The 14,821-nt window shown below is 34.6% G+C and overlaps 1 protein-coding gene across 1 annotated transcript in view; it reads left to right on the forward strand.

Annotated features, from left to right (window-relative positions):
* The window catches only part of kl-3 (dynein heavy chain 8, axonemal kl-3), a 555,080-nt gene that overhangs the window by 439,106 nt on the left and 101,153 nt on the right, over positions 1 to 14,821 (forward strand). The window contains exons 54-56 of the mRNA XM_081731423.1: positions 1,896 to 2,031; positions 6,727 to 6,878; positions 10,771 to 11,024. Of these exons, the coding sequence (XP_081587549.1) occupies positions 1,896 to 2,031; positions 6,727 to 6,878; positions 10,771 to 11,024 (542 nt within the window). The remainder of the gene's footprint in view (positions 1 to 1,895; positions 2,032 to 6,726; positions 6,879 to 10,770; positions 11,025 to 14,821) is intronic.

Genomic DNA, 14,821 nt, shown 5'->3' on the forward strand with positions numbered 1-14,821 from the left:
GTGAAGGTGGTTGCAGGGCACTCAGCTCCTAGGCCACTAACTACCTATGACTCCACTAGTCAAGTAAACAACTGAGCCAAGAAGCAGGAAAACAACATACAAGAACAATCTTTGAGGGATCTTAATCCCCTCAACAATATTGAGCCTCAGGTTCTGGCACCTATGGTCAAAAGATTACACAGAAAGTCACACCTGATAAGTTCAATGACGTACAGAAGAGAGCGGAACGGTCACCGTGCAAAAGGGATCCCTACAGACAGATGGAGAATCCAAACATACATTCTTCCTTTGTAAAGATCTCCGTATCTCGTCAACTGCTGAGCTTGCATCTGCACGTCATTGCATTTATCAGGCGCGATTTTCTGTGTAATCTTTTGACCCAACAGCGATATCTTTCTGAGTTTGTGGGATATTCGTCATTATACGAGTATCAGCGCCTTGGCCGCTTTTCGAACGCCTCTCACGGTAAAACTGTACCACCTTCGACCCATGTTTATTGGACATTTTAAGTCTGTTATTACCTTCATTTTGTCGTGTATTATCGTACCATCGAAGGAAAGAAAGTGGCAGAACTACTGTTCCTATAGCCACTGAAGTGGATTATCAGGAAAACAATTTTTATCGTTATTACATATTTTTTGTTCAAAGATTGAGGAAAGTTTTGCAGGAGATCACGTATAATATGTGAGGAACTAAATACAGTTTTTAAGCTTTTAAGAGTGTTATCTTGTCATCAGAACATAGAAGACATACATCTTCTTTGGTTCTTCTTCGTTCTTGATTTATCCACTGTCTATCCCTTCAAAAGTATTTATGAAACTTCTAACAATATTTCACATAAAAGGACCTAAGAGCTCAACGGTGTTACCCTTTAAGTATGTTTAATGGTCACCTCTATTTGTAGTTCGAAAGAGTATACACTAAAGCAGATACAAATACAGCTCAAGGTGCAGTTGTGCGTCACCTAATCTTCTTCTTTCTCTATGCTTGTATATTGTGACTCGCAGCTATCTGTAACTTTATATAGTTGCTTTTACATTTATATTTCTACGTGCTCCCTCAAATTGTAAATGTGGTAAGGTTCTATAGCTTAGTAGCTTGCTCTTGTATATATACATATTATGCTTACTGTAACTGTATCCAATTTAAGTAAGGAACAGAACTCACATTTCTCTATTTGAAATGAAAATGAAACGAAATCTTTAAGTCTTACGTCCCACGATTATGCCGGTTAGGCTAAAGGAGACGATGATGATGAGAGATGAGTGAAATGGTGGAATGAAGAAAGTGGGAGGAAACGGGAGAACCCCGAGAAAACCCACGAGCACGGTGTTTGTCCTCCACAAAGTCCACAGGGATCGAACGAGGGACCCCAGGCACCGGAGGTGAACGCTCTACCACTGAGCCACCGCCACCTCCCGTTTCTCTATTTGATTAGCACAAATATTGATTAATACTTACACTATTTTTACATATAAATATTGTGTCTGTTATGACTTTAGGCGATTCAAATAAGAAATAGAACTCACATTTCCCTAGTTCATTACCACAAATGCTGAATACTACTTGGGCTCTAATTTTCTGTCACCTAATTACGTTATGTAAGCCTTAGAACATGCTCTCAGATTCTACCACTTATAATGCAACGTCATATTTCTATGGGCGATTTATATCGTCATCAAAGCTGGTAACAAGAAATCACCTTGAAACAGATACTACTATAGACCAATTGGTTTAATTGATTGTAATAGAAAGATGTTGAGATGCGTAGCCAATATTTTTTTTTAAAAAAGATTAAGGGTCAATATGACTAGAAACAGAGTAAATTCTTGCTTAATTTTAGCTAGCGATTCTTTTAAGTTCAAATTTTGAGCTTATACAGTATTTTATTTTAGGTCAAAGTGAGTGACAAGGAAGTAGATGTTATGGCAGGGTTTTCATTGTTTATAACAACAAAATTGCCTAATCCTTCGTACACTCCCGAAATATATGCTCGAACTTCAATCATTGACTTCACCGTGACTATGAAAGGTATTTATTTTAACCATAGATTAAAATATTTGCGACAGATACGATTACGTATTATAGGTAGATAAGATTTACTGAAAAAGGTAAAAGAAATTTAAGAATGATGTATATGATATAATTTATTAATTTTTAATATATAGTTCTCAGTAAAGGAAATGGATAAAGATATATTGTAACAAGTAGTAAACGAATAATATGAGAATTACCATTCCCATGAACATAGTCATCTGTTTGGGAAGGACTGGTCGAAAGCAAGATATTTTAAAGTGAATCAAATTACCATAGTGCTGCTCATCCTCCATTTCACTTACATATACAAAACCAAACCAACGCATTGGAACCAGGCCAATGAAAATAAACTCCACTGCGTAAAACCCATTTTGTGCAATTTGCAGGCGTCGTCGCCTACAAATTATAGGAATAAATTGATCCTGTTGCGCTTAAGTATCGGATACTCTCATCTCAGCCCTATCTAGTGGCTGGCACTGACCGTCCATAGTGTGAGACCATATCGTTCCACTAAGTATTCCTCACATTCTTGTGGAATGTCCAGAATACTCAAACCTCAGAGAACGTTCATAAGTATAGTACGTTTACTGAAGAGAAGTGCAGTTCGGCAAATTTCTTTCAAGTTCCCATGCTGATTTTTACAACAGCATCCCTCCCTCTCTCCATCCCTCTTTTGATCGCATTTGTGAGGTTGCAACGTCTTAACACCCACTGTGTCTGTTCTTTCTTCCCAATAATATGGCTAATATGAAAACGATGTGTTGAGCACTAACTTAAAGGACAGCATTTGGAACTGTGACAATTAAGATTCCACGTGGAATTGACAAGCAGCTGTCAATTGTTTGAAATGAGGGTTCCGGGTTTCCGTTTAGTTATCGGGGATGTTTTCCGCAAAATCCTTCGGACGATGACTTAACAGTTATAATAAAAGTCACCACACGTAGAAGGCGACATTCTTTATATACGAACTGCACTCAAGTTGAAGAAACGAACTATACCTAAAGCTCTTAGGTTTTGGTAGATAATACTGTATTGAGTAACCGTACTTTTCTTCGTGAGATTGGAATAGATAACGTATTCGGAGGTCGGAGGTTTATAGATTTTATAGATTTTACTTAAACACTTTATAGATATAGATTATGTGTTACTGTTATTGTTATTTTTAGTTGTTTTCTTGGTATATTTTGTTATTTATTCTTCTAGATTTTTTGCTACCTCTGTCTTTAAGTCTCTGATTTTCTAGAACTTTTACTTGAATTACACTTTTCTATAAGTTTATTCTGAACTTTTAACTTCGTGATGTGTCGGTTATAGACCTTATCGTGAGAAAGGAGACAAACAGTCTAGCTGCTGACATTCCCGTTTAAATACCTATAGGGTATAAAAAATCAATCAATCGATCGACGAAAGTACAACACAAAACAAATTAAGGAGTGGTAGAATCGCAAAATTGGTTCCTATTTTAGGAATACTGCAATATAATGAGTTTCCAAGAAGAAGAATTAATATTGAACAATTTGAACTGCTTCATGTTTTTAGAAAAAAAATACATTACAGATTTGAAGCTAAAACTGTTTTCTAAACGAATGGAATTTTATCAACTATTCACAATATGCATTAGTTATAATATGATCTTATTATTATTTAATCTACTAATGTAATATGTAAATCATTTAATTGCTAGTTTGAAGATTTTTAAAATTATTTTTTTAAAACAATTGTGATTTGAAAACTCCCGTTAATTAATGAGAATTGTATTTGACTTTCAGTTTAAAATTATCAAGCTCAAGTGGAAAAACTGACATTAATATGTTAAATCTTATATATATATATATATATATATATATATATATATCAGTTTTCTTTGAGCCCTAGTTATTTAAGATTTTCGTACTCATTGAGATATTTCTTTATCTAATTAATTGATACACTGTGCACAGTGGTCGAAGTGAGACGGTATGCGGTGGTATGGCATATCACCTCTGGTTTCTCAGTGATGAAGACATACCACCTCTGGTTTTTCAATGATCAAGATATACCATCACTTGAAAGTAAATGTTAATATACCTTTAATAAACCCATTTTTATACATAATAATTGACGAATTGTAATTGCTTATGTAGAAATAATTTCTGAGTTGCCAACACAACATTTTGTTATATTTTTCCTATCTTTTGTTTTTAAAATGAGCTGTCTACAAAGTTCACCCCTTGCTCCTACGCAAGAAGTGTTAGTTGCAGATAATGTCACATGACAGAAAGAAATCAGTAATAGGCTCAATCCAAACAAAAGGCAGTGTATTAAAGCGACTCGTTTAAACTGAAATCAGAAAATATTGTTATGACTTTTTTTGTGACAACCTGAGTCCAGTATTTAAGAGGAAAAAATATAGTTTATGCAATCAAAAAATCTGTTATTTTACTTAAGTGTTCGGTCATTTGTGGTGTGTCAAGAATATTAAATTGACGAAGCTAATATACTTTCATTAAAACGTATTTTTGCCTCTTCCTAATAATTGGATAACAACCTTCCGAGGGTCTGGAATACTTCAGCCGAGTGGAGAGTCCGAGAGTTTACTCGCGAGAAATTGTTTAAAAATTGTTAACGTAAAAAAAATGGTTTTAGAGCATTTTCGTGTATAATTTTCTATAATCATCATAACGGGATTTTTATTATTTGCAGAAAGTTGGGGGCGTAGGCAAAGCCTTTCCATGTTCCAGCTGTAACTACGAAAAGTTCTCCCATGATTTTGAGTCATTGTGTAAATAGAAATCCAATCTTTTAGGCAACATACCATCATTGTATTTCAACATTTAGATAGCCGGTATGTAGAGTCAAAGTCGTAATAAAACATACCGCCTCTGCTTTTCTCCACTTCAAACACTGACTGTGCATATAAAAATATGTATCAATAATGCCAGAATCATATCAGCTGGTGTAGAACGAAACTATGTAACTTCTTTCAGATTTCTTCGCTTTCAAATTACCTGAGTGTCACGGTCAAAGTTCATGAAAAATCCTTCAAATCATTTCTCTTTAGTGCAGAAATGAGTATATATCAATATTGATTGCAGAGAAAAATTATTGACTTCAAGATAAATAAATTTTAATATTTGAAGTAGATTGATTACATTTAGGCAACACCAGCAATATCCCTAATATAAACCCTTAATGCCTAAATTGCTAATGTGCATGGTTTCTGTGCGCATGTTCTGGATTCGATTTCCAGTGTAGATATTGTCCATTCTAACAACCTGAGTAGTGACTCAGACTCACATTAAGTAGGAGGTCTCATAAAGTCTCATAAAGTGTCGGCGCTCAAAAGGACAATATCAAGCTATTAACTCTCATATAAGCAATTAAATTATTTTGTATTATGCCTTTCTTAATAGAAACAAACGTTGTCAAGTTTATTAAAAGTGAGCCTGTATATGGGTTGAAACAGGAGATTATAATATTTCACTTAATCACAATTATCTAACATTCGATGGTTAGCAAAGTCAAGTGAAATCTGAACAGCGAAGAAATAGATATCACTAGAGGAAGAAAGGCAGGCTGATGTGGAAAGTGAGGCTCTTGTCAATTAAAATAGACACACTCATCACACACTATCCTATTTAGTGCGTGGGACTATTCGTCCGTATTGTAAAGACTATTTCGTCCCACTGAGTATTGGGCACATACTTGTAGAATGTACAGAATATTTAGACCATAGAGAGAGTTTTAAACTGCCTTAAAATGATAATTAGGTTTTAGGGGCTAATACTGTCTAGTGATCGAATTTTCACTTTTATTCGTATGGGTGGAACAGTTAACTTGTTCAGAAATTTTTGTTTATTAGGCCTGCTATACGCTGTGAGATAAATCCCAGGAAATATCTTAGGATTTATCTGAGGAAAAATGTTACGACATATCTCGTAGGAAATCCTACCCTTTTGTGCCATACACGTGAAGATTTTTCCTGTCTGACCGAATGACGTTGCGAGATGTTGATCTATAGTTCATTGCGGTAAAAAAAAATGGCGCCTACAGTTAAACAAGCAATTGGTAATGTGGGAATAGTGTTAACATCACTATTATTTATGGCAGCAAAAAGAAAAATAATCACTTCGTATCGTGGACAAATATGGCAGCTAATGGGGAGAAAAATTTGTTTTCAATTTCTCTCACCTGATCGACCCCGAAATAGAGCATGCTCTAAACAAGAGAAATCTCATAGGATCATTCAGAACATGGAAATGGCATACGATCTGATACCATACACGTTGAGATTTTGACTCTAGGACAAATCGTAAGATTTCTCAGGATCTATCCTATAGTGTATGGCAGGCCTTACCGTTTCTTGGGATGTTTTTCTCAAAACATTCCCAAAGATTTTATGTTTTGCTTATTCTTTCAACATTTAAGCAACTTTTTTAAAAGTTTTCTTTTTGTTTTAATCTCTTATATGAACTACTCGTTTTTAGAAGTTTTATTTTGAATTTTTAATGTATATCATTTTTGGCCATTGGTCTTACGGGTACAAATAGTTTGGGCGCTGATGCCCTCATTAAGTCACAATCAATCAATCAATGAAGCTCTTTACATATAGATGATAACTCATGGTGTTCACAAGACATACCGGTATTCCAAAATATATTAGTTCTACAAACTTATTTATAATAAATTATTTTTAAATTTCCCTGTTAGGTTTGGAGGATCAGCTGTTGGGTCGCGTAATAATCACAGAGAAAGCTGAACTGGAAGAAGAAAGAACTAAGCTTATTGAAGACGTAACGTCTAATAAGAGAAAAATGCAGGAACTAGAAACAAACTTGTTGCATAAATTAACAACAATAGAGGTAAAGATCATTTATATATTATATCTTTTGTGTATTTTGTATGCCATATATAAACCATATTATGTTCTTTCCTAAGCCTTGTTTTTCAATGAGATGCTACTTTTTGCGATTCCCAAGATCAGTCCAGAATATAAACTTTCCGGCAGACGATTTAGTTCTGAACAAGACATTGACAAAGTAGGTCGTTTCACGTTTATGGTAACGAATTTAACACCCGCACCATCATAAGAAATATCATGATGCAACCTGCAGTTTTGCTGTATGTGCAAACCCCATTTCTTAGTTATTGCCTATTACTTTAGTTTCCACAGAGACTGCGTTGAAGCACAGTTTGATTACGTATATTCCATTTCTCTTGAGAAACTTTCCAAAGAGCGTCGAGTATGCGCAGCGCAGCTTTCGACAGCCCAACATCCAATTCAACCAAATCAAGAATGAAAAAAAAAAAAAATGGAGGATGTATCAGGGTATTTTATAACAATGTCTAATAGGAATTAAACGAATTATCACTTCATGTGACATCCACTTCATGTACGTCACCATTGACTTCGCTCTGACTGAATGCTTTGTCCTGGTGAATGCGAGATGTGTCACTGTCATATACCCCATGTACGTTATGTTTCTTACCCTCTTTTAGCTTTCATTTGCGTGGTGGCCAGATTTAAGACCGATGTGCAGCACGTTCGTTCTTACGAGAGTTTCACCGCAGACAAATTTCTGTGGTAATCTCTTTGTTTTCATGTTAGTCCCATTCCAACATTGTTGACTCCATTAAGAATCAACTTTTGATTCGCCAAACAGAACACAAGCACCCAGAAATACCAGCAAGAGTTTGGAGCATTACTAGAACAGTACCCCAATTTTAATATGGTCTATACGGACGATCCCAAAGTTAATAATCCATTAGATGTGCCTTCAGTTCAAAATTTAGTCTGCATTGCCTGGCTTCAGTATTTACCGCTGAACTAATAGCAGGTAAAAGTTAGGCAATGTAAAGGTATAAGCCACTTCAAAAATGATCTGATCTATAATGAATTCCTATTTAAAGACCAACTTCATGTTGATAATAGATTTAGAGATGGCCTGAAATTAAGATATGATACTTATGGTGTTCGGATCGCTCTTGCTAAAGTAGATTCTAAAATAAATATGTAGTATAGAGGCTACAAAGAACCACTTGAAACTATAGATTATGTGGTTGGCAAATGTTTTGTTCTTTTGCAGTATAGAATAGTTCGCCATGATGTCATTGTCAAGTCAATAGCAAGACATTGTGGCTATATCGGTTATAAAACAGAAATCGATTTAGAATTTCAATTGTGAGCAATCAAGTTAAAACTAGATATTGTTGCTGAAAACATAAATACTAGATTTGTAATTGATGTCGCAGTACATTTTGAGAAGGACGGAATGGAAGATCATTAAAGAAAGAAAAGAAAGATAAAAGTTTTAAAAGATGCTTCTAGTAATGGAAAGAAAAAAGTTTGATATTTTACCAGTAATTATAGGGTCTAGGGATGCTACTACAAATCTGCAAACTCCACTTTTAAAGAGTTTTTTGTACTAAAGTTTATTATTAAAAAGATTTCATTTATGTCTTTAAAATCATCAATCGAAATTTTAAATGCACATTTAGACTATCATTAGCACATGAATAAGTTGCAGGTTTTAATCTGATATCGACTTACATAATTATTTATTATGTATTTTACAGGTTGACATTTTTAATTAAATTATTATTATTACTTCTTAAAATGTATTGAATACTTTTAGTGTATGCTTATTCTTTAAAAACATTTTAATAGAATCTTTTTTTAAAAACAGTCTATTGAGATTATTCATATGCTGAAATATCTTAAATTGATTTTTTAATAAGAAGTTGGTGTAAATTAATGTTACTTGTTAATATTAGTTTGTTTTCGACGTAACTAAGCAGCATTGTTTTTAATTGAAAAAAAATTAAAAGAAAGAGAAACGTAAATATCGTACATACAGCAAAACGATGCAGCATATCGTTAGTATGTTTGTGTGTATTGCAATGTTATGTAGGCAGAGTCTAAATAATGTATACGGAATTTTAACCTTTCACCTTTTATTAAAAAAACATTGTCTTATAAAAATTTTTACCAAGTTCTTGTAAGTCTTTTCTCTAAGTCTTTAAATGTTTCCGGTGTAAAAATGAGTGCGAAGTTCCTCGGCACATGATGTGGCTTCAGAATAAAGGATATGTGTAGCCACAGTGGCCTCAGACGAAATCGGTTATGCTTCGTAGCTCATAGCAGCCGCGGGAGTAGGTATTAAAAGATATCTCCGGTGGGAGATGGTTTTAGAGGATTATACTCCGCAACTCATAGCAGCTTCAGTAGGTATTAAAGGAAATCTCTGTAGCCGATAGCGGCCTCGGGATAAGGTTTTGGTAGTTGAGCGATCAGCACTAGTACTAATAATTTCTTGGTTCTATCGTTCCTTTTTATAGCCATCTTCTTGGAGGGAGGACCTTATGGAGGGGTTGTCAGCTTTCTTCGTTGTTCTCTGAATCTTCTTCGTTTCTTCCTGGAGATGTAATCTCCTTCTGTCGTCTGTCATTGTTTATCATTGTAAAAGCTCGTATTTGTAGTGAAAACATGTGGATAGCAGTACGTGTGGGTATATGGATCCTTACAATATTGATATTGTTATATGTATGTAATATATGAATTCTGTCAATAAAGGAAGAACTCAGGTTCGATAAGATTGAAGATGCCACGGTTCTACCGGATGTCAGTGCGCTCTGAAGACTTAGAGACATAGAATTTGATATTTAGGCTTCTTATTTAAAATAAAGACGTGCTTTAACAAAATAATAGCTAGAAACACCAATGGAGCCGCGAACATGCAACATGGTCCGCTGATGACTGGAAACATATGATATGTTCTAATAAGTTACCGTTCACATTATTTCAAATCACGGGCCATATTTATGTGTGATAAATGTCCAAAGAGGAGTATCTACTCAACTGTGAAACATGGCAGCGGTTCTGTGATGCTGTGGGCCGAAATATTCTAGTGTTCAGTGAGTCCTATGCTGATACTTATCAATCGTGTCACTGCCCATGATTATGTCGCCATTTATGGGGACTTGGTCCAGATGTTGTATCCGAGCAATGATATCATTTACCAAGGTAATAATGCACCTATTCACACAGCTGGAGATGTTACATCATGGTTTATGGAATATGGATAAAGTTGAACACCTCTCCTGGCCCGTTCAATCCCCGGATCTGAACATAATTGAACATTTGTGGTCCGGTGCAGATTTCATGCTCTCTCACAGAACTGAGTGATACACTGCACGTGGAATGGTGTAATATTCCACCTACTATCATTCAAGGCCTCTATGACTATTTCGCATCGCGTCAGAGTTTTCCTCAGGCCGAAAACGTCATATTAATCTGATAAGTTGGTAACTTATTTCAGGTGTTTCTATTATTTTTATATATATGACATGGTAGGAAAGAAAAATTGCTTGAAAATTCAACATAGAAGGTGTGAAATGAGGTTGAAATTTTTATAAGATATCGATATCTCGGAACTCCTTAAGATTACAGACATAAAATATTTATTCGGACTGTTGATTTAAAGTAATTAAACACGTGTTTCAAAGTTTTTAGTACTTGATGTAGAAGGGAAGAAAAGAGGTGGAAGTTCACTGAAATGACCGGTACAACGTGTGCGAGACCTCGAATTCAGAAAAATTCTATATGAAAGACGAAGATGGAACGCAGCATTTGCTAGTTTTTATTATATTACTATTACGTTATTAACTTGATTTCTAAACTTTCCTGCTAGAAGATATCTAGTAACTTTTCATGATAAGCAATCTATATATTACATTATTTGTATATATTTACAGGGTTCCTTGCTGGATGATGAGACTGTGATAATAACGCTAAATATAACAAAACAGACGGCCAGAGAAGTCCAAGAAAAGATAGCTATAGCAACGGAGACGCAAATTAAAATTAGCGCCGCCAGAGAAGAATTCCGAAGCATTGCCAATAGAGGCAGTATACTGTATTTCCTGATTTGCGACATGTCAATGGTTAATTGTATGTACCAGATTTCACTAGTACAATTCTTAGAGCTCTTCGATAACTCGATGGAAAGGTATGCATCTATAGTCTATTAAAATAATAAAAGTATAATTAATATAATATGACAATGAAAAACACAAACTAATTGATATAGGTGATCTCTCAATTTTAGGACACATTTATTAAGTTGCTTAGTATTTTGGTTCTAATAGATAAGACAAAGAATAAGCCGAGATACACAAATATGTACGAGGAAAATTCAGAAAGTAAGATTTCCTCAAGCGTATCTTCTGCACTATTACAGGTAGGAAGTTACTACTTGATTATGACGATGTTCAGACTCACTGCTTTGTGAAAGTAGAATCAAGTTTCAGTAACTCACACATACTGAATAAGATGTAGTCTCTCTGTGTAGATCTGTTCGACCTCTTATTCGGTTTTCATGGACGAAAGGGATTAAATTCATAAGAAATTGCAAAAAGTGTACGGCGCAAATGTGATGAGAGTGCAGCATCTGCGTGTATGATGTCACTAATTCAGTGTTAATCTTGTGAGTGCAAGATGAATAAAGGAGCTGGTGTTCTCGTACTATAGCAGAGATCTTCCCTGCAATTAAATAGGCTGTATGGGCAAATTACCGAGTGTCACTGGCAGAATTGAAAGCACAGTTTAATCTGTTCCACGACATAATGTGGAACATTATTCACGAACGTTTAAGATACAGACAAGTGTGGAACAGGTGAGTTCCGCGATAACTGACAAACGACCTCAAGAAAACCCGGATGAGTATATTCCTCTCACATCTCCGCTTTAGTGAGGATGGGGAAGATTTTCTGAGCCGAATTATTACTGAGGACGAAACGTGGGTACACGAATATTACCTGGAGTTCAAAGCTCAGTCAATCAATGGCATGGAATCATCCACGATCTTTCACAGTCAAAAAGTTCAAGATATTATCCAACGCTGGCAAACTGACGGCACCGGACTTTTGGGATATCCATAGTGTGTTTCTAGTGGGTATTTATGTCCCTGTTCACACAGTGAATGCTGCGGCGTATCAGGAAATATTCCGTAACTAAAGAAATCTGTTCAACGCAAATGGTCTCAATTGTTAGGCAAGACGATACTTGTGCTTTACGACAATGAGCGCCCTTATACATCTCATGCAGTGAATCTCTTGCAACAGTGGGGCTGGGAACGTCGTTCGCACCTGCTTAGGTTTGACCCGTCCAATTTCCATCTTTTCCCCAAAATAAAAGAACATCTGCATGGTAAATGGGGTCGCTGTGTCTCAGTGGTAGAGTTATCACTTCTGATGCGTAGGATCCGTAGTTCAATCCCAGTCCGTACTAAGCGAACTTTGTGGTAGACAAACATTGCATGCGTGCATTTTGTCTGGATTCTCCCTTTTGCCTAACCTCTTTCATTCCAGCGTTATCATCCATCTTGTCATCATTGTCTCTCTTAGCCTCGGTCCATAATCGTGATACGTTAAACTACAAAAAGTCAACGTGGCAAACGAATCACATCACATGATGACGTGAAGAATGAGATCCAAACATGGTTTCGTGTCAGATTCCATCTTCTGTCCCCAGGGTTTTGATAAATGGATTTTACACCTAAACAAGTACCTCAACAGAGAAGATGACTACATCAAAAAATACTGGAATAATATATGTCTTCATTTTACATGTAGATATTTCTCTTATAACTAGTATCCCCAATATATCTGACGTAGGAACCTTACTTTCTGACTTTCCCTCGTAATATATGAAAGCAATATAGACGAATAAATAAATTTAAATACATGTATCTAGTGTTAACAAATAAGAATGAATCCAGAACGAAACAAAAGCAGAATAATCGTCGGCGTTAAACTAAAAATAAATAAATAAATAAATCTGCATGGCAAAGAATTCACATCACATGATGACGTCAAACATGTGGACCAAACATGACTTTGTATCAGATTCCATCTTCTATCCCCATTCGTGGTTGAAAATGCGTGTTACTGCTATAAGCGCCGACTAAAAGAAAGTGGGTGGGGAGGACTTTAATTGAGACAAAACGGGATGAGACAAAATTTCCATGATGAGGTACGAAATAGAGCTCTTCTAATAGAAAGACATTTTCCGAAAAGAGACATCACTTTCACAACATTTTTCGAGACGAGACAGCCTCAACTTTTATCTTGTAGGTAACCTAGGGAACTCAATTACTATAAATCGAGACATAGAAATTGTTAGATGTAGAATTGATAGTATGATAGAATAAGTTCTTCTGTCAAGAATACTGGAAACTACAACGCCGGAACGACAAGAAATTTTGAACATAATCTTCTTGTACGAGAAAATATTAATAAAACGATAACAATGCTCACCAGTTAAGAACTAAAGTAGGGGCAGCTAGGAATCAAGCAATAAAAATGGTTTTCTCTGCGGAATATAAAAGTTTTGAAAGAAAGAAAATAGTTGTTTTGGGGACATTATTTAAAAACCTGCAATAGATAATTAAGAAAAGTAAGTACTATTTTGAAAATGAAAATACACTTATGAGTAGTCATTTTTTTAAAACTTCCGGGGTATTCCCGAGATTCTGCATGCAATAGACCGCTCCATCAGAATCAACAGAACAGGCACGGATACAGGGATATTACCATGACTTCCATATCTCTAGCAGCGAATTGCTAAGAACGGTGGCGACTTCATTGAAATACTATAGAAATTTCAATCAAGTATAACTTGTTTTACACGGTTCATACTGACCTAGAAAATCAGGGAAATTAAAATGAATAAGGGAAATTTGCTATGTTTCACGGAAGAATCGTGGATTTTTTTTGTGTTTTAAATTTGTTTCTGCAATAATTAGTATTAATATTGAAAACTGAATATGCAACGTTAAGTTGGGTCGTGCATTTAATATTACTACTATTATCTTTTGTAGTCATAATTTTGTGCTATATTCACAGTTTTAGTACAAATTTGTGGTTGAGTTCACCTCTAATTAATTATTTCCATTATTTTTGGATAGTCTGGGGACTGATAGGTCTTCCTATTACTTATTGGCTACAGAAAAACTACCTTAAGAGGCAACATTCTAGTTTAGTTAAATTCTATTGTTATTGACATTAAAATTTTCTATATTGTGATTATATTAATTTAACTATCTTGTGTGACTAATTCTATTTGATTACATTATTATTATTTCTAAGTTTAGTTGTATAGTAAAAATAATAGTAACGAATAAAACCAAGTTGAATGATCAATAGTTGAACTCCAAACTGAACCCTCAATTCGTTGACTGGTTAAGTAAAAGACAGTTCACAAGTTTATTACAAAATATGTATAATAATAATAATAATAATAATAATAATAATAATAATAATAATAATAATAATAATAATAATAATAATAATAATAATAATAATAATAATAATTTTATTTAAGTGCTGTAAACAGCTCATAGGCAAAAATACAACACTATGTTAAAACCACTATACAATCACTTTAAATAGACCAGAAAATTTATAGTATAGAATGAATATTAGAGCAGATTAAGTTCTTGACAGAAGGTTAATATAATCAAATTATAAGGTTCAAACTGGTTTATAAAACGAGATTAAAATTTAAAAAAATAATCAATTTCATAACATACCAATAACAGAACTATGCAAAATAAAGTTTCCTTTAACTACCATTTAAGAGAGTGAGTGCTTAAAATTGGCTATCTAGAATGCAAAAAATCTTGGTCATTTATTGTCGTATTTCAACATAAAAGATTGGTTCTTCAAATAAAAGATTATAACTTGAAGGTACACTGAAGATACACAATAACAATAAAATCAAGAGTGGCATCTAAATCCTTTGCCA

Source organism: Thermobia domestica, chromosome 11 (genome assembly GCF_964235325.1).
Source record: "Thermobia domestica chromosome 11, izTheDome1.hap1.1, whole genome shotgun sequence".
Classification (NCBI taxonomy): Eukaryota; Metazoa; Arthropoda; class Insecta; order Zygentoma; family Lepismatidae; genus Thermobia; species Thermobia domestica.